A 22397-nucleotide genomic window follows, 5' to 3' on the forward strand; every position below is an offset into this window, starting at 1 on the left:
AGAACTGGAAAAACATTGCTTGGTCTCATGAGTCTCAGCTTCTGCTGTCACATTAAGATGGTAGAGTTAGAATTTGGTGTAAACAACATGAAAGCATGGAGTCAGCCTGCCTTGTATCTACAGTCCAGGCTGGTGGTGGTGTAATGATGTGGAGGTATATTTTCTTGGCACACGTTGGGCCCCTTGGTACGAACTGAACATCATTTAAACACCACCGCCTACCAGAGTATTGTTGCTGACCAGCTCTTTAAGATCACGGTGTACTTATATTCTGGTAGCTGCTTCCAGCATGGTAATGTGCCATGTTACAAACTGACTGAGAAACTGAGAGTGTGGTATTGACACGGCCTGGTTATCAGCAGAGCAGATTTGTGAGAGCATTGGATTGATTTCTAGATTCTGCTGGAGGTAAAAGTGGAAAATATGTTGTTTTGAGGTTACTGACCTTGTGACCCATGAATAATATACCTTTTCTAGTAGCAATGTGTATGTTGGTTTTAAAGAAAACATCAGTATTCAGCTTTGAAGAATTTTGATTTATTCCTGTCTATAAAGAAAATGACCACAAAGCATCCAAAGGATTTGGAAGTCAGGTACCATGTGTGAAAGGGACTTTGTTAAACTTGGACATTAAGCTTGTAGAGCTGCTCAAGACTTAACACATTTCTTGTGATCTCAGTGTTTGCTCTAAAAAAAAGTTGTTGTTTTTTTAAAAAATATATAAATATATATATTATATATATATATAGGTGTATATATATGTATATGTATGTGTATGTATATATCTATGTCTATATATATGTCATTTTTATATCAGCCTACTGCATCTAGTAGCTTTAATCCAACGTCCATTCACACTTTGCTCTGTAGCACATCCAGTTCTGCGAAATGGCTTTTATATCATGACTTAGAGGCAGGTTTTCTATTACTTTTTTCCCTGTAACAAGTTCAATTTGACTGAATAATGGGAACATTCTTGCTGCCGCAACATTTCGGCACCAGTCTGCGTTTCACTCGAGCTTTCAGGAAGAATGGCCTTTGCTGAAAGACTGTAGTGCTGCACGAAGAGCTAAAGCCATCTCATCTCAGTCAGATCTTAATGCATTCAGAACTGCAGCTTTTCATCAGTGTTATGGAGGAAATTATAGGCAGACTGCTACAGCCCATTTCTTCTTGCGAAGCTTTACCTTAAGACTGTAAGATGCTCAGTGAAAACATACCCACACATACATAAACAGGAATGATGGTTATGAAGTCTTGATGATAGGCTGTCACACTGTGGAGCGAACATGTGGGCTAACATTTATTTTTCTGTCTGTCTTTTTTTCCCCTCCCACTCTTTGACTCCTCGTTCTCTCTTCTTGCTTTTATTTGTCCTTCTTTCTCTCTCTCTCTCTGTTTCTGTGGGTCTGCCTTTTTAGTCCACTCCACTGCACCTGGCAGCAGGATACAACAGGGTGAGGATAGTTCAGTTGTTACTACAGCATGGAGCAGATGTTCACGCCAAGGACAAAGGGTATGTACAGAGAAAACGACAAGGGGAGTTTAAGTGGGGGGAAAAAGGCACTTGAATTCAGGATTTTCTTAAAAACTAAACATCTTAATGGTAACACATCATAACTGCACTGCTATTTATGAGACATAATTATGAGATTTTGCTATAGCCAGTAGGATGAGACTCCTTAATCCATCTCATTGGATCATAAGATTTAGGTGGGGGTATATACACATTCTGTTGTTGGCGTGCACAGAGTATGATGCACTGCATTCTGCAGAAGCCCTTGAAGCTCTTTTCTGCAGTTTCTGTCATATTTCAGGCCTGCTTATAGACCAAAATGACTGGGCGTGCATAAAAAGTTAGTGAGGGTGGTCTCTGCTTATGCAGCCGCACAAAAAACCTGGAAACCATTCGAATAGCTGTCAAACCACGACTTTATTGATGTAAACTGAGATGTCAAAACTTGTCACTAGGGGTGCGGGGGAGGTTGTCAAATGTCATTTACGTTTTTTCCCCTTATAGACTCCAATCCTGAAGGTACTTAGATCTCACCTGATCGAGGTGGACACGAGAATGCACATGTGCAGTAGAGCTGGACTGGACTTTAAATGATCCTCAGTTCAAACAGTCTAAGCAAAGTAGATGAATGAGTGTCATTGCCTGCTGCACTTTCCACAAAACCAAACTTATTATCCAGTAGCGGGAGCACGTCTGCTACCGTGGGCTCTGTGTGAGAAAGCCGTGAGACACCCTCAACCTTTTATGTAGTGCCGCTATGATGTTGACATCTGAGGCACTCGATGTGTAACACTGATTAGCAGGATGTCACCGTGCCAATGTGACCAAGATATCAAATGTGGTAAATGGTATTTTTACTGAACATCAGCATGTTAGTGTAAGTGTCACATTGTTGGACTCGGCACACATTTTGTGTGTATTTAGAATTGTTAACACTGATGTTTGTTTGTAATGAGAAGTCTTCTGGGTTTTTTGTTTTTTTTCCAGGGGTCTGGTGCCGCTTCATAACGCCTGCTCTTATGGACACTATGAAGTTACTGAGCTGCTGCTAAAGGTACAAACACACATACATCCTGTTTCTGAATATACTGGGTCGGTGGACATAATTCATAATAAGAAGCTATAAATGACCTCCTAAGACCTGCTTTGTTAGTTCATTAAAAACATGACACATTCATTGTACACATGCGCCAGAGCCGATGGCATCATTCCCTTTTGAGCAATCCAGAATCAATAATGATAAAACTGCTGTCTGTAATCTCCTCTGTGCTTTTTTTTTTTTCTTCCGCTATTTTTTTTCCTTCGCCAGCACGGGGCCTGTGTGAACGCCATGGATCTGTGGCAGTTCACCCCTCTACATGAAGCGGCGTCTAAAAACCGAGTGGAGGTGTGCTCTCTGCTGCTGAGCCACGGGGCTGACCCGACCCTGCTCAACTGCCACAGCAAAAGCTCTGTGGACATGGCACCCACTCCCGAGCTGAAGGAGAGACTTACATGTGAGTGTGGCTCTTAATTTACATAAAGTGCAGCTGCAGAGTACAGCACGGCTAAATGAGTCATCGTGCTGATTTAATGAACGGTTTGTTTTAGAAAGGGCATATTTACACGGGCTATGTTTGGAACAGCTGATTTGAAATTATTTTGAACATGGGAGTCTCAATCTTTTCTTTTTCTTTTTTTTTTTTTTGACAGGGGATTACAAAGGGATTATTAGTACAACAGAGAGATTGATATGATTATTTTGATAGCCAGCAGTCTGATGTAGAATTATTTCTTGAAAGAGCCTCATATTCACCTGTTTCTTCATGTGGACTTGACTAGTGGAAAAGCCACAGATTAAAAAAACATGAAAGTCAGCTAGGATGGCAATTGGACTCGATTCCCATCCCTAAAGTCATCCACGGTTCGAATTGTTACAGATTTCCTCGGCTATATAAAACATTTTATTGTGTTTATTCATGTTTTCAGGGTGCATTAATCCAATCCCTGACTTTAAAATTGATTTTTCATTATAAAAAAATGCCTTGAACCTGGACTACACAATTTGTGTTTTAACATGAACTCTTTACTTTAAATTTCCACAAACAAGCTTAATGATTTTAAATTAGTTTCTTTTTTTTTTATTTTGGTTTATTCACTATATTATAATATGTAAATAATCTGCTTATATACTCGTGTCCTTTATGAAATTAGCTGTTTTCTTTGTAATATTAGTTCGGTTTGCATTACACTGCAACTAATATTTGAATAGAGATCCGTGATGTATTAATTAATTAGAGACTACACCATAATTAAGTTAATTTTCATCGTACTTTCAGGATGCAGCCACCACAGAGTAAAAAGGTTGGATAATCCTTTGTTTTTGCCAGAAAGCCCTCTGCAACTCGAGTTAATTAGTGGGTCAGCTCTCTTTTTCTTTCACTGCACTTGTTGCCTCATCTCTGTAATGAAGCAGATCAAAACAAAAATCAAATGCCACGCGAATCATAAGCCATCAGAAATTTTTCACAACTGCGGGATGACGGTTCGTTTTTGATGATTCTATGTTGTCAAAAACGCAACTCAGTCGGGCGTTTGCTGCAGAGTCATCACAGGAATATAAAAATATAAAAACAAAGACTTCCTGGACAGATCTGATGTTGCCAGCTCCAGATATATTTTTTAAGCCAGTTGGTTAGTAGCTTACAAAGTACAGTTGTTATGAATTGGAAAACTTACTATAAAAACATTAATGTGCTCAAGTTGGGCAAATCTACTTGGATCGCCTTTAAAGTGAACCAATCCAGGAACTTCAGTTTATGGCACTTAAGTGTTCAACTTACTATCTGCTAAGCTTCCCATAAGTTACGGAGCTTCCCAGTTATACTTATGGTGTCCATGCCTTTTGGAGCTTTTGTTTTAATATAAGCTGACAAATAATGTGTGTTACGCTTTATTTGGTTCTAATTATTGATATTTGTATGCCTGCACCTTGCCTCAGGGTCCAGAAAACAGCAGAAAAGGAAAATAAAACAGGATGGCAACAAACACACTGCTAAAAATGGTTTCAAAATGAGACAAACCAGTGGCTCTGTCCATCTTTTCTTAACAGTTTATAGATATGGTTACATATACAAAGAGCAAACGTGTAGTTCATCTCGTGTTTTTCTTCTTTCTCTGAATAAATTATTTAACCAGCACAGACTGTGAAAAGAGAATTATTTATTTACTTTTTACATTTATTTGAACATTTCATACACACTAATTAAGCCTTGTGGAAAGGCTGTCAAGTCCTAATCCTGAAATGTTGGCTGACATGTATCTGTGTATTTCTGACCAGCAACAATGAAAAATTAGTTTGGGTTTTGCAGAACAAAAATGTCATAACTCGCTACTGTTTCTCTTTCATCAGCTGTATTTTCAGTCTTTAATTTTTTTTCTTTCTTAACCACGTGCCCTTGAAGATTGCGCCATTTATCTCAATGTCTGATTAGAAATGCATGAATGCTGTTGGCTCGGTCCGTAGATAGGACGGGCTCCTTTTATTCAGCCTGAAATGCTTCTGAAGCAAAATAGTTTGTTGTTTGTAATTTCCAGACCTCAGGGGAATAATCGCTTCTTTCCGCTCCAACTCCACCACAGAGACTGTTGCATCATATGTCATTAGCTCTCTGGTTGGGGAAAAAAATGAAATTATCTTTCTGAAGTATTGTTATGCTGCAGGGTCATTGCAAGTAGAATAATATATTGTAACAGTGGCTGAGAACTTCATAATTCAGTTTTTGGGTGGCAAGCTACATCATTTGCAGCCTTTTGTTTCGTAGGAAACCTCACAATGACAACTGAAGCTGCTTTCTTTCTAAAAATGTTGACATTTTCTGTGCGCGTGTCTTCAGATGAGTTTAAGGGTCACTCGCTGCTTCAAGCTGCTCGAGAAGCTGACATGGCCAAGGCTAAGAAGACCCTGGCATTGGAGATCATCAACTTTAAACACCCACACACACACGAAACTGCCCTGGTAAGATTTGGATGCATTTTAAAACACTGGCTCTTATATTGGTGCAGACGCGTTGAGATGACGTGTCCATGTGTGCTTTATGTGCGTTTGTTAGCATTGTGCAGTAGCGTCGCCTCACCCCAAAAGGAAGCAGGTGACCGAGCTGCTGCTGAGGAAAGGTGCCAACATCAACGAGAAGAATAAAGAGTGAGTATTGTTTTCCGCTGCATGCACAGCTCATAAACATAAAGTGAGAGCATTATATGTTTGTCAAGGTGACTCCAGCAGTGGATTTATGTTAGAGGTGAACAACACAAATCACTTTGCTGATGTGAATTGCCATTGCAAGGCAAAGTGGTTGCATCACTGCTCAGAGACACTTCAGTAGGTGAACGCACCGTTGTTCACACGACCTGACAATCAGCGGCGACAGAAATCGTCCGCTCTTCAGACGCTCAGTCTGCTGCCAGCCTCGGGCTTCAGCTCAGTACAAAACTATCCTGAATAATTCCAGCATTTAAAGCATAAAATATGACCTATTATGTTTATTTCCAGCTCCATATTTTCATTTTTGGACTTTTCTAAGATGGCTTAGATGGCTTTCCTGATTCATAGATCTCAATAATCCTTTTGATTATGATACGTTTTCTGTTCAAAATAGACTGGCTCCTGATTAAGTGTGATTGACTGACCATGTTTAGTAGCAGTGACCACTTGTAACAGTATATTTGCATGACAGAAACCAGGAAGAGTACAGGAATCCACTTTAATAGCTTTCTAAGTGAGGTATAAGAGTAAAGTACTGCTAAGCTGAAGTGATGTACTTAGTGACAAATGAGAACTGATTTGGTCAGTGGGCTTGGTGATTCACTGCTTTCTCTTTGGAAATTTCTTAGAAATGGGCCTTTTCACATGTTGGGCTCTCCAGCCCAGCTGCCCTTACAGCAGTGGGACTGAAGCTATTACATTTACAATGATAGCGGGCCATGCAACAAATGATGTCATACGAATGCGTCATATATATATATAAATAGATACATATAGATACCTTATAGTGAAATTAGAATAAACGCATTGCTGAATAGGTGGTTCTGTAAATTTCTGTTTTGTTTTTTAACCCAGAAAAAATGCAGTACTATAGTACATGGAGTGCAAAAACAGTGCTGACTTCATCTCAGGGTTGATGACTCGTGATAATATCCAACCTCATCTGAGAACGTTTGGGCACTGCATTCTGTTTTACAAGCAATCTGAACGATCTAAAGTTGAGCAGTTATATTTATTTCCTAATGCTCTTCCCTCCCCTCTGTAGTTTCATGACTCCTCTTCACGTGGCAGCTGAGCGGGCGCATAATGACATCATGGAGGTGCTACAGAAACATGGGGCAAAGGTATGTCTTCCTCCTCTTCCTCAATGTATAGAGAGTGTATCAAAAAGAATCATCCAATTTCAAAGTGCTTTAATTTCGTGGTTGTTCACCGGTAATGTTAGATAGAGAGGATCGGTGAGTTTCTAATGTTTGGTGGCTGAAAATGCTGTTTTTCACACTAATCATCACAAAAAAAAATTCTAAAAAGAAGCATTTTACTGTGTTACTGCCCAAAGTTTTGGGTAAATGTTTCTGCAAACTGAACAATCTGGTGTGAGACCCTCAAAACAATGGTATTTTTCTAAAGATGGCATTTTTATTCAGCAGTCATACATTGTGAATTCAGTTTGGAGAAAGAACTGGATTTTAAGCAGCACTTGTGGTTGCATCACTGTGAGAATGCTCTACAATCAAGGTGCTCAATGGTATATTTGTGTGCATCAGTGTGATGATGCACCTTGATTTGCTGGATTGCTCAAAAACATTTTTATCTATGAATAGTTTCTCATTTTCATACAACTGACTCTGTTGCAATGCACAGAATAATATTGCACCCTTTATTATTTCACCCTGAATCCCACAAATAAGATCCAAGGTTGTTGTGGCATGTTTTGTTATTCAGTTGTGCTGAGGCTTGTCACATAATTGTGTCAACATTATCATATTTATTTACATATTTCAATAATTAAACCAAAAAAAGTCTTGTTTTTGTATATTTTTCTGGACCTTTTGTGAGATGAGGTTAACGTACAGTTGTTTATTAGTGTCTCATTTGGAAACGAGCTGACCTTATTTGGAACATTATTATTAGTAAGCACTTCATCAGTAATAGGAGAGTCATAAAATTACAGATTCAGATATTTTTTTTGAATGACTGTAACTGCAGACGTCCTTTCTGAATCATTATTCTGAGGTCTTTGTTCTTGCAGGTGAATGCCCTGGACACACTGGGTCAAACGGCATTGCATCGTGCGGCGTTGGCAGGCCACCTTCAGACCTGTAGGCTGTTGCTAGGATACGGGGCAGACGCCTCGCTGGTGTCGCTGCAGGGCTTCACCGCTGCTCAAATGGGAAACGAAGCTGTTCAGCAAATACTCAACGGTAGGCCACCCGTTTGTTTCTGTGGGGGCTGCTGAGTGGGTGGGTGGCTGTGCGTACAGAAGCGTAGGTGATGTGTTTTGGTTGCTATGCACCAGTTGCAAATAGTGGGATTAACTGGAATTGTTTTTATGAAGGCCAATATTGATATTTTCAGACTTAAGGCGCAGATTTTAACGCAGAGTGAGCCAACTCACCTACTCAGATCTGGAAGAAACTTGGCATCACGGTATCTAACTCCAGGGTTTCCAGGTTAAAGGAAATCAGTTTTTAATGGGGGACTAACCCTTGAAGCTCTTTTCTGAACTCAGTGGTTTCATTCATATTTCAGGCTTGCTTATAGAACAAAATGACTGCATCAGGATTTAGTGAGGGTGGGCTCTGCTTGTGCAGCTACATTTGGGAAAACTGAAAAATATTCCACTATTCGGCAAAGCACATCTTTATTGATGTATTCTGAACTACCAAAGCTCATCTTTATGGATACAGAAGAAGTTGCCAGATGTCGTCTTCATCGGGGAAAGAATTAAAGCCCACAAATAAAACTAGACCAAACCACTTATTGGTCTGTACAGCTCCACATTCTTTATATTAAGCTGGACACCAAATCCATCAGTTATTACATAAGTACTTGAGTCCCCTTAAAGCAGGAATTTTCCACAGGCACTAAGAACCTTCGTAAAGACCCGGTTTGGGGTGAATTAGCCTACCTGAAAGTGGGGCTTGCACTGCTGAACGTCTCTGATTGGTCATCAAATCTTTAGAAGATTTTCTGCTCTACTTATTTTCCGTAAAATATACTACGGTCCAAAGTCTGGACATATTATGATTGCTTTGAAATGTGTATCAAAAAGGCCTGTCCACATACCTTCAGGCCTTTTCTCGCATATTGGAATATGAGGCAGTATTTTAACATAAGTAAGTCCAATTACGATAAAAGCCTGAAATTTTCACTGGACTTTTCCGTCATAAATTTGAATCAATATCTGTAATTTCAGGCTGATACATTAAAAAAGAAAAAGAAAAAAGTCTGCATATTGGCTAGCTAACATATTTAGTATATTTTCCAGTTTTTTAGTTTTAAGTAATAATAATAATTAATAAATGTCTCGAAATTCTTTTGATATATGAAGCTAAAGTTTCCCAGCAATAATTTTATACCTCCACATTTTGGACCATAAGTGAAAGGAGAACACCTGCAGTGATTTAAGATGGAATAATGGAATGATAATCTTACAGTCATCTCTGCAGCAGCTAAAAAGCAAAAATTGTCAATTCTAATCTGTAATTGTAACATTCAAACTTGGCTTCACAGGCCTGTTTCAATTACAGGTCGAGCTTACACATTTTAAATGAAACGAAAGCAAGGACAAAGCAAAAAAAAGCAGAAATTCGAAGAATGTAAAGCTTCTGATTTCACAGAGTGGTGGAAATTGGGACAAAAAATGGTCTAAGGCTTTTCTTTAAACTGACAATGACTGCACGACCAATGAAGATTCACAGCACACGGTTATCTCATAGAAAATATTGTGTGTTTAGTTGCTTCTGAGGCAACTCTGGAAATCTAGATTTATATTGTATCTCATCCTCTAGTATAACTATAACTATGTATGCATAACTACTGATTTGTCTTTTAAATGACAGCGAATGAATTGAATACGGCATCTGTAGCTGCATTAATTGTAGCAGCTGTGTCACCACAGTCGGTTTATCTGCAGCAACCAGTAGACACACACTCTCATAAAGGCCTAATATGTTACTTTTGTTTTCTGTTGGTTTGCACTGCATTGCAATTATCAAAGAACAAGCATGACTCATTCTTTTCAGTTTTTGCTTTGGTGCAAAACAACAAAAATAAGTCTTACAAATGTCACCTGGAAGCTTTTCGAAACGGCCGTCCTAAAGTGCACAATGTCTTCCATTAAACATGGCCGTAAATTGACGTGCGTACGTAGGAAGAAGTGAATAACGGCAGGATAACGCCAGCTTTATGTTGTTGTGTTACAGGCAGCCTTTCATTAATGTTCTTCCAAAGCATGCGCAGGCTGTTTTTGCTGTCTTCATGATTCTTCTGTGTTTGCTGCTCTGTAGAGAACGTCCCAGTGAGAAACTCGGATGTAGACTACAGACTTCTCGAAGCTGCTAAAGCCGGTGACCTGGACACTGTCAAGGTAGATGACACTTTGAAAATGACAATTTGACATTGTTGCCTGTGGGGTGTTATGCTGCAATCACAGGAAAATGCTGGAGACTGTAGCATGACCAAAGTTATTGTGACTGTTTGCAATCGTGTTTGCAGTCGGCTGCCATCTTCCAAACAACATCAGTACATCAGAATTGTGAAAAAATGGATGTGGAGTCAGTCTGCCATCAGTCTGGGATTAAATGGGGTCAAGTTGGCACTCTGTAATAATATGGTGATTAAGTGATAAATAACAGCTCTGTTGCCGTCTACCTATTCATACATTCACAGTCTGAGCACCTAGAAACTCTCCACAAATACTGACATAGTTGCTGCAGGGTGGCAATTTGACTGTCAAATGACATAGGTACACTGCAGCTTTGCTTTTATATAGCAATATAGCCTCTGGTCAGTGTAAATATGGCAAATGCAAGGATCAATCAACCTACTTGTCTACCTATCTTCATACTGTGCCTACCTACCTTTTTTTTACTTTAGTTTGACTGAGTGATTACATTTACTTTAGCCATTGTGATCATTTGGGTGAAGGTCATCATGATAAGCTGCATGCCAGTAACACTGGATACTGTATATTACATCTGTGTTTGATAAAGTAATAAATCCTTAAAATATTTCTGTCCAAATGAATTCCAAACCCAATGTTCTAACAGTTGAAAACAGCTCATTTTTTAAGGCTTAAATGAGGAAAAGCCAGTGACCCGTTCTTCTCCTAACAATCAATACTGCCTTAATAAGAAAAATGGAAATGGCTGATATGGAAGGACATTGATTTAGCAGCTTCAGTGTGTTTAATGACACTGATCATGGGGGGATTATTTGCTCTGAGGGAGCAGAAATATTTTTAATTGCTCCATTATGGTTTGGCGCTAATGAGGAGTCTGAGAAAAGCCATGTGAAACTGGACTAGCTGCTTTTGGCCAAAAGCAGTAGGTTCTGCGGCCACAGTGTGGTCGGTAATGAAAACTGAAGACAAGTTAGATCTGTTGTCCTTAAGTTTGTATATTTCATTAGAATGGAGCAAGAATGGAGGCCTTTATCAATAAACTGTAAGGGGAGATGCAGAAGAGAAACTGTTGAGCTAATGTTGCATCTCTGTGGGAGAATTTGATGTCCACAAACACAGGTTTTAATTAAAAAACTCCTGACCTTTGTGACTGTTCCTGTTGGTCTCACTGAGTTAAAGTCTTAGTGATTTCTGTTAAATGTCAGTTGGATGTTTTCTGTATTTGTATTTGCATTATTCCCCTTATTGATCTTTGGTTATAAATAAAGAAAAAAAGACAAAAACTTTATCCCTGATAAAGGCCACATTTTACATCTCATAAGATTTCCACAGAGACCCTCTGCTGCAATTGGTATCTGGCTCACTCACGTTTAAAATGTCAAGACCTGGTATCATTCGCCCAACCGTCCACAGAAGTTTGTTGTTGTTGTTTTTTCTGATTGAAATATTTTGATTTAAAGTGAAATGTGGTGTCTTCCCCCGCACAGACAGACAGTAATGGGGTTATGTCAATGAAGAGGGTCCGGGAGTGCCTGAAATGTGATGCTTTGACAGGCTGGCAGAAGATTGTAGTGGAAAAGGAGATGAGCTCGGGTCGGGCTTTCTCTCAGCCTCTTGTTTCCTGACACACAGACAAATCAGGATTAATAGTCTCGACAAGTAGCTGATTGGCATTTTTAAAAAATCGTGGGCCGATCCCTGTCATCTGATCAAATGTTCGGGAGGTTCACACTGAAGTGTGATATTCTGCTAGATGATGAAACTGGACAGAGGCAAATTCTGTCATTCAGGAACATTTTGTACTTCAGTCAGAGCTCTAACCATTGTGACAGTTTGTGTAGTTATTTTTTGCTCTATAATATACGTTTCCCAGCCACTTTATTAGATACACAAAAAGCTCGAGCACTTCATCTGCGCCACTGACAGCTTTGTTCCAAGGGTAATTGAAAATCTTGGACCCATTTTATCTTCAGTTCTCCCAGCTGTGAGAATTCTGGGAGTTACTTTTGATCAGGCATTCGGTTTTGATAAGCATGCTGTTCCAGAATTTTGCTGCAAGGCTTCTCGCCGGCTCCTCTAAAAGCTCTCATGTGGCACTGATTCTGTCCTCTTTACACTGGCTTCCCTTATCAACGGTGATCACTTGCAGAGAACTTCACAATCAGATGCCTCCAGATATTAGTGAACTGCAACATCCATACGTAACTAATAGGTCAGTGATGTCAGCTAATCAGTGCTTGTTGGTGATACAAAAGTATGCAGGACAAAAGGAGACCATGGTTTTGAGTTTGTGGCTCCCATCTTGTGGAACTTACTTCCCAAGGACTTGAGGTCTGTGGACTCTATTGATGCCTTTAAAAATAACACCCACCTGTGAAAGTTTGCTTTTGTTTAGTTCTTTTTTTTTCCATTTTAATTGTTATATCTAATTTTATATTTCAGAGCACTTTTCTTCAAGTGCCATATGAATAACCTGTATTTACTTGTAACTTTTTAACTGCTCATTAACTCAAATCTAATCAGCCAATCACATGGCATGCATTTAGGCACATAGACATGGTCAAGAGAATCTTTTTAAGTTCAAATCAAGCATCTGAATGGCAAAACAAGGTGATTTAAGTGATTCTGAGCATTTGTCTGAGTATTTAAGAAACGGTTGGCAGTTCTCTGGGTCAAAATGCCGTTTTGATGTCGGAGGAGACCAGGCTGCTTTGAGCTGATTGGAAGGTAGCAGTAACTAATTTTTACAACTGAGTTATGCAGAAGCACAAGTTGTCAGACTTCGAAGCACATGGTACACAACAGCAGAAGACCACACTGGGTGCCACTCCTGTCAGCTAAACTGAGGATACAGTGGACCCAGGATCACCAAAATTGGACAACAGAACGGTCTGATGAGTCTCAATTTCAGGTGTAACATTTGGATGATGGGGTCAGAATCTGGTGTAAACATGAAAACATGGATCCATCCATCCTTATGAGTGGCTCAGCTTTATGATGATAGTATAATGGTGTGGGGGATATATTTTTAGCACCTGTGTGATATTATCTGATCAATATGGACCAAAATCTGTTTCGAGCACCTTGTTTCATCTATGTGATGAAGATTTGAGGGATGTTGGCAGTAATTGTTGGTCGTGAGCTCAGGTTATAATCAGAACCCAAACTTAATCAAGCATTCGATTTATTATATATTATGTTAATTTTTCAGAATGGCAGGAACAGAAAAAAAATGAGGAAATATTTGAGAATGAGTTTTGTTGATACTACAGTAAACAGAATAAGCCCAAAAACATTTGGGCAGTGACACCATTTTCAAGATTTCAAGCTTTGAACAATTTGTTTTTCCAGGAGTTTAAAAAACTTCATACAAAGTCTCTCGATTTTCATAGGTTCAAAATAACCCGATTGATAATAAAATGTAGAATATTAATAAATTTTATATTTTCTCTTGAGGAACCAATGAATCAATCCACCAATCGCCCACTCTTTAAACTGTGTTCCTGTGTGCTAACCAGGTTTTCACATTTATTTCATGCTTTTCATGTTTTGTATAATTCGTGATCTGCTCAAGGGGCTAATAAAAAAAAAAAAAAACTTCTGAAGAGAAGTTTAATGTGGAATTTAGTGCCAGCAGGATTTAAATTTATCTCCTGTAAAATAAGATGTCAGGATAGTAGAAGAAACCTGTAAAATAAGCCCCCCACCAAGCCCATCTTTACTGCTGAACTAAGGTGTAATTGAGTTTGAAATCACAGCAAAGAACAAAAGTAGCAGCATTACCCACTGTGAACAGACACACAGTAATATTGATATTATAAGGTTTTTTTAGCATTATTCGCACTTAGCCGGGAGTATACAGTGTGTTTTTATTGCTAATCCAAAATTCCACATACCATTTTTTTTTCAGTTCCTTTTTCTGTCGGTTTCGCACATCATGTTAACATAACGTTTCTGTTGGACCAATCACGGCGCAATTAGAGACAGTTACAAGACTCGTGCATCTGGGGAGCATCTTTAGTTTTGTAACGATCATTAACTAAATTCTCGGGCAAAAAGAATTTAATTAGATAATATGAAATTAAGTAATACCTGAGTTTTTATAATTGTTTTTACAGGACTCATACATGCACAAAAACTCATCGACTTCTATCTAATGGTTGTGGAAACATTCCTTCTGTCGTACTAGAAAATTTAACAATGAATATTTCTGTGAAACCGCTTGAAATCATTTAATCTTAAAAAAAAAAATCATGAATATATAAAAAATGGAATAAGATCAAAAGAAATCCTGGTTGTTTTTGAGCTGCACCTTAATTTGACTTTGAATTATTTTAATCTTCTTTTTCCTCCGCGTGTCTCTGCAGTCCCTGTGCACGGCTCAGAATGTGAATTGCAGAGATCTGGAGGGACGGCACTCTACCCCTCTTCACTTCGCTGCCGGCTACAACAGAGTGTCCGTGGTGGAGTATCTCCTGCACCATGGGGCGGACGTGCACGCCAAGGACAAAGGGTGAGACACTTGTGTTGGGGTGTGACTTTGGTGTGATTTTGAGCCAAGTTTGTTTCCGGCACCCATCAGAGAGTCTTGGAATAAAGTTGTGGAGTAAAATGACTGTCTCCCTCTGCAGCGGTCTGGTTCCCCTTCATAACGCCTGTTCGTACGGTCACTTTGAGGTGGCCGAGCTGCTGGTCAGACACGGAGCCTCGGTCAACGTGGCAGACTTGTGGAAGTTTACGCCTCTCCATGAAGCTGCAGCGAAGGGCAAATACGAGATCTGCAAACTGCTGCTTAAGGTTTGTCTCTTTCTTAACACCATGCTGATGTTCCTATATATTTAAAGCAGACTCAGTTTAAGATAAGACGGCCCAGTGTTTTTGCACCAAGTTTGAATTAGAGGAGGAAATCACCTCCAGAACCACCAAGCGTGGTAAGATCTTCATTGGATCTCATTGGATGTCAGGTTTCTGATATTTATGGCCCATGTGAAAAGAAATCCAACTCTCTGAGCCCGAATGCAACATCAACAGACCCGTTGAGAGAACTAAAAGTTCAGGAGTGTTTATCCAGTGAATGGTCGTTGGCACAAGTGCAAAACGGCTTGCCCTCGAGTTGCAATAATCACACGAGTGCCGCAGCTCTCTCCGTCACTGTCTCCCATGGGTATGTCTGAATGAAGCCATGAGCCATTAATTTCTTAATGACCGAATGCCACTTCTGTGACACATACCATGTCTGAGAAGGGCTTAATTGTGCCATTTGCTGTGACCTCACATTGCTCCTTTTCATACTGAAGCCTGTGGGATAGAAATATTTAATTTTTGATGCAGCTTTAATGTTCTGTAAACAAGCACTTTATCCTTCTCCAGACAAGTTCACCAAACAGTGTTTACAAGACGCGGTGAGCCGGGGCTCAGCGAAACTCAGAAATCAGTCATGTCTACGGAAGCAAGAGCTGGCAATGAAATGATAGCACATCTGTTACTAATGCAATTAATGGCATCTGGTGCTGTGAATGCCTTGTGAATAATGGGTGTAAGTCAGCATGTACAAATCAACGTTATGGAGCCGAGGTTTTTCCGGGATTGGCATTTGGAAAATTGGGTGCAAACGCTCACTGAAAGGTATGACTTGTGCTCTGTGCGAGTTTTGAACCCGGCCAGGATCAACTCCGACCAATCCAGTTACAAAGCTGAAAATATCTGTTGTGTAACACTGAATTGTCACATCTCTTTGAGGCTAAATGAATCCTGTGAAATGTTGCAGTTTCACAGCTGAATGCATTTTTGTTTTTCCTATCACAAACACCTCCAGACGAGGTTACGTCACCGCTTTGCCGTTGCCATATGGGGCAGCATAAATTATTAGATGAACACAGTTGAATTCACACACACACACACACACACACACACGGTAAACGCAGCACACGGAAAAACAAGAGAAATTCATTACTTTATTCATAATTACATATTGACTGTTTAAAGTAGTTTGTAACAGATGTACTTAGGAGTATTAAAGGATGATTAAAAATAAATGGAAAAGAAAACAATGAATTATGAGATAAACGTCCTACACAGCTTGTACGAGGTAGTGACACAGTTGTGTGAGCAGACAGCAGCGTAAAACACAAAAGAAGTGTAAGATTGTCGTGGTCAGGCTGTGAAACTGATACACAGCAGTGTTCACTGAAAACTTTGGGACTAAGAGGTGCGACAGTGCAGCAGAGGTATCAGTGATGGTGGAGGGGAGTGGCTGTTGTGTGGAGTATTAGGGAAGGTGACAGCTCTGGGGAGAAATTAGCTTGTCGGTCTGGCTGTGCAGGAGTACAGAGAGGTGCAGACTAAATATGCACTGCCTGGTGCAGTGTGAGAAATGGTGAATGATTTCCTTCCTAGGGGCGGTGGCGTTTATCGGTTTGCATTATATTGAATAAACTGACCTCGCTTGCGATTAAAAACTTGTTTAAGTAATTAATCTAACAAAAAAGGTCAAATTATCTGGTTCCAGAAGAATGAGCGCTTCTCCATATATCAGTTTATGAAATGTTTTTGTGTTTGGTGTCCAGCAAAACAAGCAATGAAAAAAAAAGATGTTTACTTTTACCACCGAGCATTAATTGTGAATACTAAGGAAAAAAAGTACGAGAAACGGCACTTTACTTTCCCAGGCTTTGGGGAGCCAACAATTTGATCCTATCTCAGCTGCATAATCTGCAGGTTTAAGCCATGTATGAGAAGGAGAGAAGACCCAGAACGCTTCCCTGTGGTGCTCCTTTTGCTTGAAATTAGGGAAAGCAGAGGATTGAGTTCTTAGCCACTAGCTGGTCACTCTGTGGTCTGCTGATTAAGAGTCCAAACCAGTCTACACTCTTGTGTTTTTAGGGCCAAATTATAGAGGCTGCTTTGCTCAAAAAACTGTGATAATGCTGAAGTATTCTTACACACTGATATTATGTCACAATAGTTCAGACCTTTAGCAGTTCACAGCTTGACTGAGGATGAGTTGCGAATTAAATGAAAAACCTTGGGCCAGCAGGTCAGGGGGCAGAGGCATCAATAGAGAGTTTTTGATTATTTCCAGCCAGCCCAATGTTTACTGCACCTCATTCCTCTGCTCCCCACACTTCTCCTTACTAATGAGGGCAAAATACCAAAAAAATATCATGAAAGAAGAAAGTGAAGGAAAAACGGCAATAATTGAGCTGCAGGTTACACAATACAGAAAGAAATTCTATATCACACACCAGTTGAACACTTTCTGTGCTCTTCAATGTCATTATTGGAATTGTGAGTTGAGATTTGAAGCTGTCCTGAGCTTAAAGCACAAAGAAACTTTATGCTGTTTTCACTCAATTTTCCATCTGCTGTGCAGCTCTAACTCTAGGTAAAGATGTTTAAGACCAGTGCTGCTGCAGTTGATCAGCACATGTCCAGGAACACCATCTGCTTCAGCAGCTTTATTTGTGTTCAGCCACCATAAGGTTTTCTTTTGTCTTTGTGGGAGTTTATTAGAAGTGATTGTTCTTTTTTGTCTGGTGTAAATTCAGTGATGGAGGCTTTTTTTTCTTCAGCAGAGATGTCTTGTTGGGGGTTTTTCTCACTATATATATTAAAGTGAGGCTTTCTTTACGGCTTATTAAAGGCTGTTGCTTTTATCGTTAGACTCATTATTAGATATGCAGCACCAAATGAAATGCTTTTCTCACTTGTAAGTGTGAAGCCTCGCACAGACTCGTGTGTAGACAAATCCCAGTCAGCTCAAAAAGCAAATGGAGTTCAGAGATACAGCATCTCCCTCAGGCCACACTTCTTTCTTTTTTTTCCCTGATCTCATGGTTGGTCTTTGGCTTTGGAGGCAGAGGTTAGAGACACACAAACGGATGATTGATTGTAGGAGGTTCGTATTGTTTTTCCCACTCTGGTTAGAAGCATTCTCATAGTGGCGAATTTCAGCATGTTGTTGCGTTTCTTGTTTACACACGTTAGTACTCTCGACTCTCCCTTTAACACACTTGTGCACAGAAGTAAGACAGTGTTCCCGCACTTTGGTGTTAATCTGCCGAGGCCTCGGGATGTGATTGTTCTCTGTTGTGGAGTTCAACACTAGATTTTTCCTTTGTCTTCTCTGTTTGTTGTTAACTTTCTATTATCCTGCTTTTGTGCAGGATTTTTGCTCAAATCAAAACTCCGCTGCATCCTCCCTGTACCCAGATAGATACCCAGATGAGGAATGGGTCTTGTAAGACATGCAAAATGCACATTAGCATCATCGTTGTTGGTGAAGACGTGTGAGAGGATAATGAACTTCAGCTCAATTTAAGTATAATCTACTTCATTAGCACTTGGCACGCAGTTTGTGAACTCGAGTGAGTTATGAAGGCCTGATGCTAATATGCAACATCATTTTGGAAAAGACCAACTGTCAGTCAGGCTGTGACATTTTTATGCTTGGAGTTTCCTTTGATGATATTCGAGTTCTTTAAGGATGTCCTCTTGTTCAGTCATGATTGCTTTTGTAATAAACCAAGTATTTGTAGCCTCGGGTCACATGTCTGAAGCTGGAGAGCTGTTCCTCTGACCTTGGGTTGTTCAATGGATTTTAAGTCAGAATGTGAAAGCACCAAAAAATATCCCTCTACGCAATTAAATCACCAGCCTGAACTGTTGATATAAGAATGGATGGATTTCTGCTTTGATGTTGTATATGCCAAATTCTGTTCCTACAATCTGAATGTCACAGAAGAAATTGAGACTTATCTGATCAGGCAGTCTTGTTTTTTCCTCTATCATCCAATTTTGGTAAAACTGTGCCAACCATAGCCTCAGTTTTGGCCTCAACTGTCAGGAGGCACTTGCATTGAAGGTTCAACGCTCCTCTGTATACTTTAGCTGTAATGAATGGTTATTTTAAGTAAGTGTTGCCTTTTATGCCAGCTCAAAGCAGTCTGGCCATTTCCCTCTGAACTCTGGTATCGACAAAGCATTTCCGTCCAGGTAATTGACTGGATATTTTCTATTTTTGGACCATTCACTGTAAACCATAGAGATGGTTGTTAAAGAGAAAAATCCCAGTGGGTCAGCAGTTTCTGAAATATTCAGACCAGTCTGTCTGGCACCAGCACCCATGTCACGCTCAAAATCACCTTTCTTCCCCACTCTGATGCTGGTTTGAACCTCAGCTGGTCGTCGTAACCATGTGTACATGCCTAAATGTAGTGAGTAGCTGCCATGTGATTGGCTGATTAGCTATTTGGGGTACTGGGGTAGTATAATAATTGGTTGGAAAGTTCAGTGACAATGACGTTAAATAACAAGGCAAAGAAACAGAGATAAGAATCACAGACAGTAGCTGCAGACAACAGTTTCTGTTTTTTGTTTCAGAGTTAATTTAACTTCACTTAAAAGAAGCTCTTTGTCTTTTCTGACTTGTGTGATGTGCTTTAACATGGGTCTACAAAGACTACCAAGCAGATTCTTGCCAGGAGCTTTTGGTGGCTTAATTAAGCCAAGCCTTCACGGAAAAAAACTACGAAAAAAATCTTCTAAATGTTCCTGTAGCTACACAATAAAGTTAATATTTCATACAAATCCCGACATATATTGGATGCTGTAATTCCAATTTTACCTTCAAGGACTTGTAATAATGTAGCCAGCAACATTTTACTTTAAATGCTCAGTTGATTTCATTCGATGTCCCAATCTGAGCCTGTTAGCAGACTACACCGTGACGATCAACTTGTTAAAATCACACCTGCTAAAATGAGCTTGTTTTTGGACACTTTTGAGAACACTGGAGCTTCAATAAGCTGCTAGTATAGCGTTTCATTTGTAAGCAGATACGAAAAATTGTAAATTGCATTTCCTATGAGAAAGATAATGGTTCTTGAAAGGTCGACTATCTTTTTTCCCTTTTTGTATCTATGTAAATGTCCCCAATTATTTCTAGTCTAATTTTCATGAGAGTGTGAGTGAGTGACAGCAGTGAAGAGATAATGGAAATTGAGGAGCAGGAGAGAAAAAAAACTCATGAGAGGGAAAGGTTCAGACTACTTTGAATAGAGGGATAGAGAGCCATGAGAGAGATTTCTATAAAGGACCGTTTCAGACCAGCAGTGGATACCCAGGGGAGTGGTCCCACAACATCCAATTTTAATGAGCGGATTTCAAAACTTACAATGAAATGACAAGTTGAGCCACAACCTAGGAGACAGCTGAGCGATGAAAATGTCTGCTTTCCCCTCGTCCCCCGGGGTATGTGGTGTTTTCCACTTCACTGGGTGTCCTGTCCTCACCTCTCTCTACCTCCCTTTCGTTTCCACCTCCTCTCTTCTGCTCTCCGGTGAATTACCTTCATCCATCCTCTTCTCACTCGTCACTTGTCATCATTTCTTACTCGTCTAAGTGAAACGCTTCCAGCGGGTTCAGATTGTTCAGAGTGTGGAGGACTGTTTCTTCTTGTTTGTTTAATGTCCATGTAAAAGAAAAGTATCTAATCAGTATAGCAGTATTCAGTCTTTTAATTGTGGTGTTGTCATGAGACTTAAATCCTCTACATTTCTTATCTATTTTGCTGTCTTTGTTGTGAGCTTTAACAGCTTTTTATTGGAGATGGATCAGATTTTTCCATTTATTTGCCCATCAAACAAACAAGGTTTTTTCCAGTGTTTTCTTTAATAATTAGGGTATACTTAAAAAAAATGACAATTGACAATCGCAGATCAGTTGTCCTCTCATGATGATGGGGTGGGGGGTTGTCTACACTCAGTGTCATGGCAACCAAGCGTACGTTATAAATATCTTCATCCTTAGCCGTGAGTTTGCCCAGATACAATGTGACAAATTAATATCTCCGTTCCAAACATGCTGCTCATTTCCTTAGAAATCACTTGCCAGAACGAATTAAAGGGCGAGCGTGCACTGTATTAAAATGGCCTGTCATTGATTAACCACACAGCCTCCAACATTCATCCTGCCCCCGACTGCAGCCGCCGTCTTGTTTAATGATGTCGGCGTGCACTTCCACACACCGGATAAATATCTCTAGAACATATCTGCCCGTATTTTTCCCCATCTTTCTTTTCCTTGTGTAACTCCCCCTTTTATGGCCTCCTCTCTCCAGCACGGAGCAGACCCCACTAAGAAGAACAGGGACGGCAACACGCCTCTGGACCTGGTGAAGGACGGGGACACGGACATCCAGGACCTGCTTAGAGGAGACGCGGCACTGCTGGACGCTGCTAAGAAAGGCTGCCTGGCTAGGGTTCAAAAGTTATGCAGCCCCGACAACATTAACTGTCGGGACACGCAGGGACGCAACTCGACTCCGCTGCACCTTGCAGGTAAAAAAGCCGCCCAGCCCACACACATTTTTTTTTTAAACCTTTTTATCTATAATTACGTCTTAATTTTATCGGTAGAGCGAAACACCACATTTTGATAGCACAACTAGCTCGAGCAGTTGACCTACACTGACCTCGTAATTACATTACTCGCATAATACGGTTTTTAAAGTCTTGATAGCACAGACAGCGTTTGTCACCTTAAAGGTAGACAAACTATTATGTATATATTCAAGGTGTGCAATCATTGTGACATCAGTTTCAGAGATAACAGCTGATACACCATCCTGCTAAAACCCCTCATGGGGATAAACACACACACACACAAATGCCTAATGAGATTCACGCTGATCTAATCATCCATAAATTTACATTAAAAATTCACCTTTTAGTACAAACCATGTCCTGAATTATGAAAACACATTATAGATGCAAACTCAAGGCTGAAAATGAGCATTTAGTTTTGTTTAACTCTTTTACATTAAGGGTCATACTTTAGAGGTTGCTTTTATCCTGCTTTTGTTCAATTTGGTGCCCTAAAATGTGCATAATTGTGTCAGGAAAGTTTAAAGACCAAAAACTGCTTCCTGTTTGTCCTGCGAATTTCCTTTCTATTATGGATTTTTTGTGTCTTAATATATATATAAACACACTTCTTGCTGCGTGATCATGCAGTATATTTAAATAGAAGAGGTTTTGCTGCATGACTGGCACTTCAGAAGTTAAGAAACTGCTGGAAAACACTTTAAAGGTCTGAATAAATCTGACCACTTAGACACACGCCCACGCACCCTCTGTGTTGATGTACTTTCTTGTAAAAGGAAAAGATGATTATATGTGCCGTCCCGCTGCCGTGAACGTAGGCTGACATTCACTCTGTCTTTATCATTA

At 39.9% G+C, this 22397-nt stretch overlaps 1 protein-coding gene across 3 annotated transcripts in view; it reads left to right on the forward strand.

The window, feature by feature from the left end:
- LOC120714648 (poly [ADP-ribose] polymerase tankyrase-1) overlaps positions 1-22397 on the forward strand; it is a 106607-nt gene that overhangs the window by 66037 nt on the left and 18173 nt on the right. For all 3 annotated transcript variants that reach the window (XM_040000992.1, XM_040000991.1, XM_040000993.1), the window contains 11 exons: positions 1422-1516; positions 2504-2570; positions 2826-3012; positions 5392-5513; positions 5608-5699; positions 6805-6883; positions 7792-7963; positions 10052-10131; positions 14535-14680; positions 14799-14964; positions 21287-21506. In XM_040000992.1, coding sequence (XP_039856926.1) covers positions 1422-1516; positions 2504-2570; positions 2826-3012; positions 5392-5513; positions 5608-5699; positions 6805-6883; positions 7792-7963; positions 10052-10131; positions 14535-14680; positions 14799-14964; positions 21287-21506 — 1426 coding nt within the window. The remainder of the gene's footprint in view (positions 1-1421; positions 1517-2503; positions 2571-2825; positions 3013-5391; positions 5514-5607; positions 5700-6804; positions 6884-7791; positions 7964-10051; positions 10132-14534; positions 14681-14798; positions 14965-21286; positions 21507-22397) is intronic.

This window comes from Simochromis diagramma, unplaced genomic scaffold, assembly GCF_900408965.1.
Source record: "Simochromis diagramma unplaced genomic scaffold, fSimDia1.1 OVJJ01000596.1, whole genome shotgun sequence".
Classification (NCBI taxonomy): domain Eukaryota; kingdom Metazoa; phylum Chordata; class Actinopteri; order Cichliformes; family Cichlidae; genus Simochromis; species Simochromis diagramma.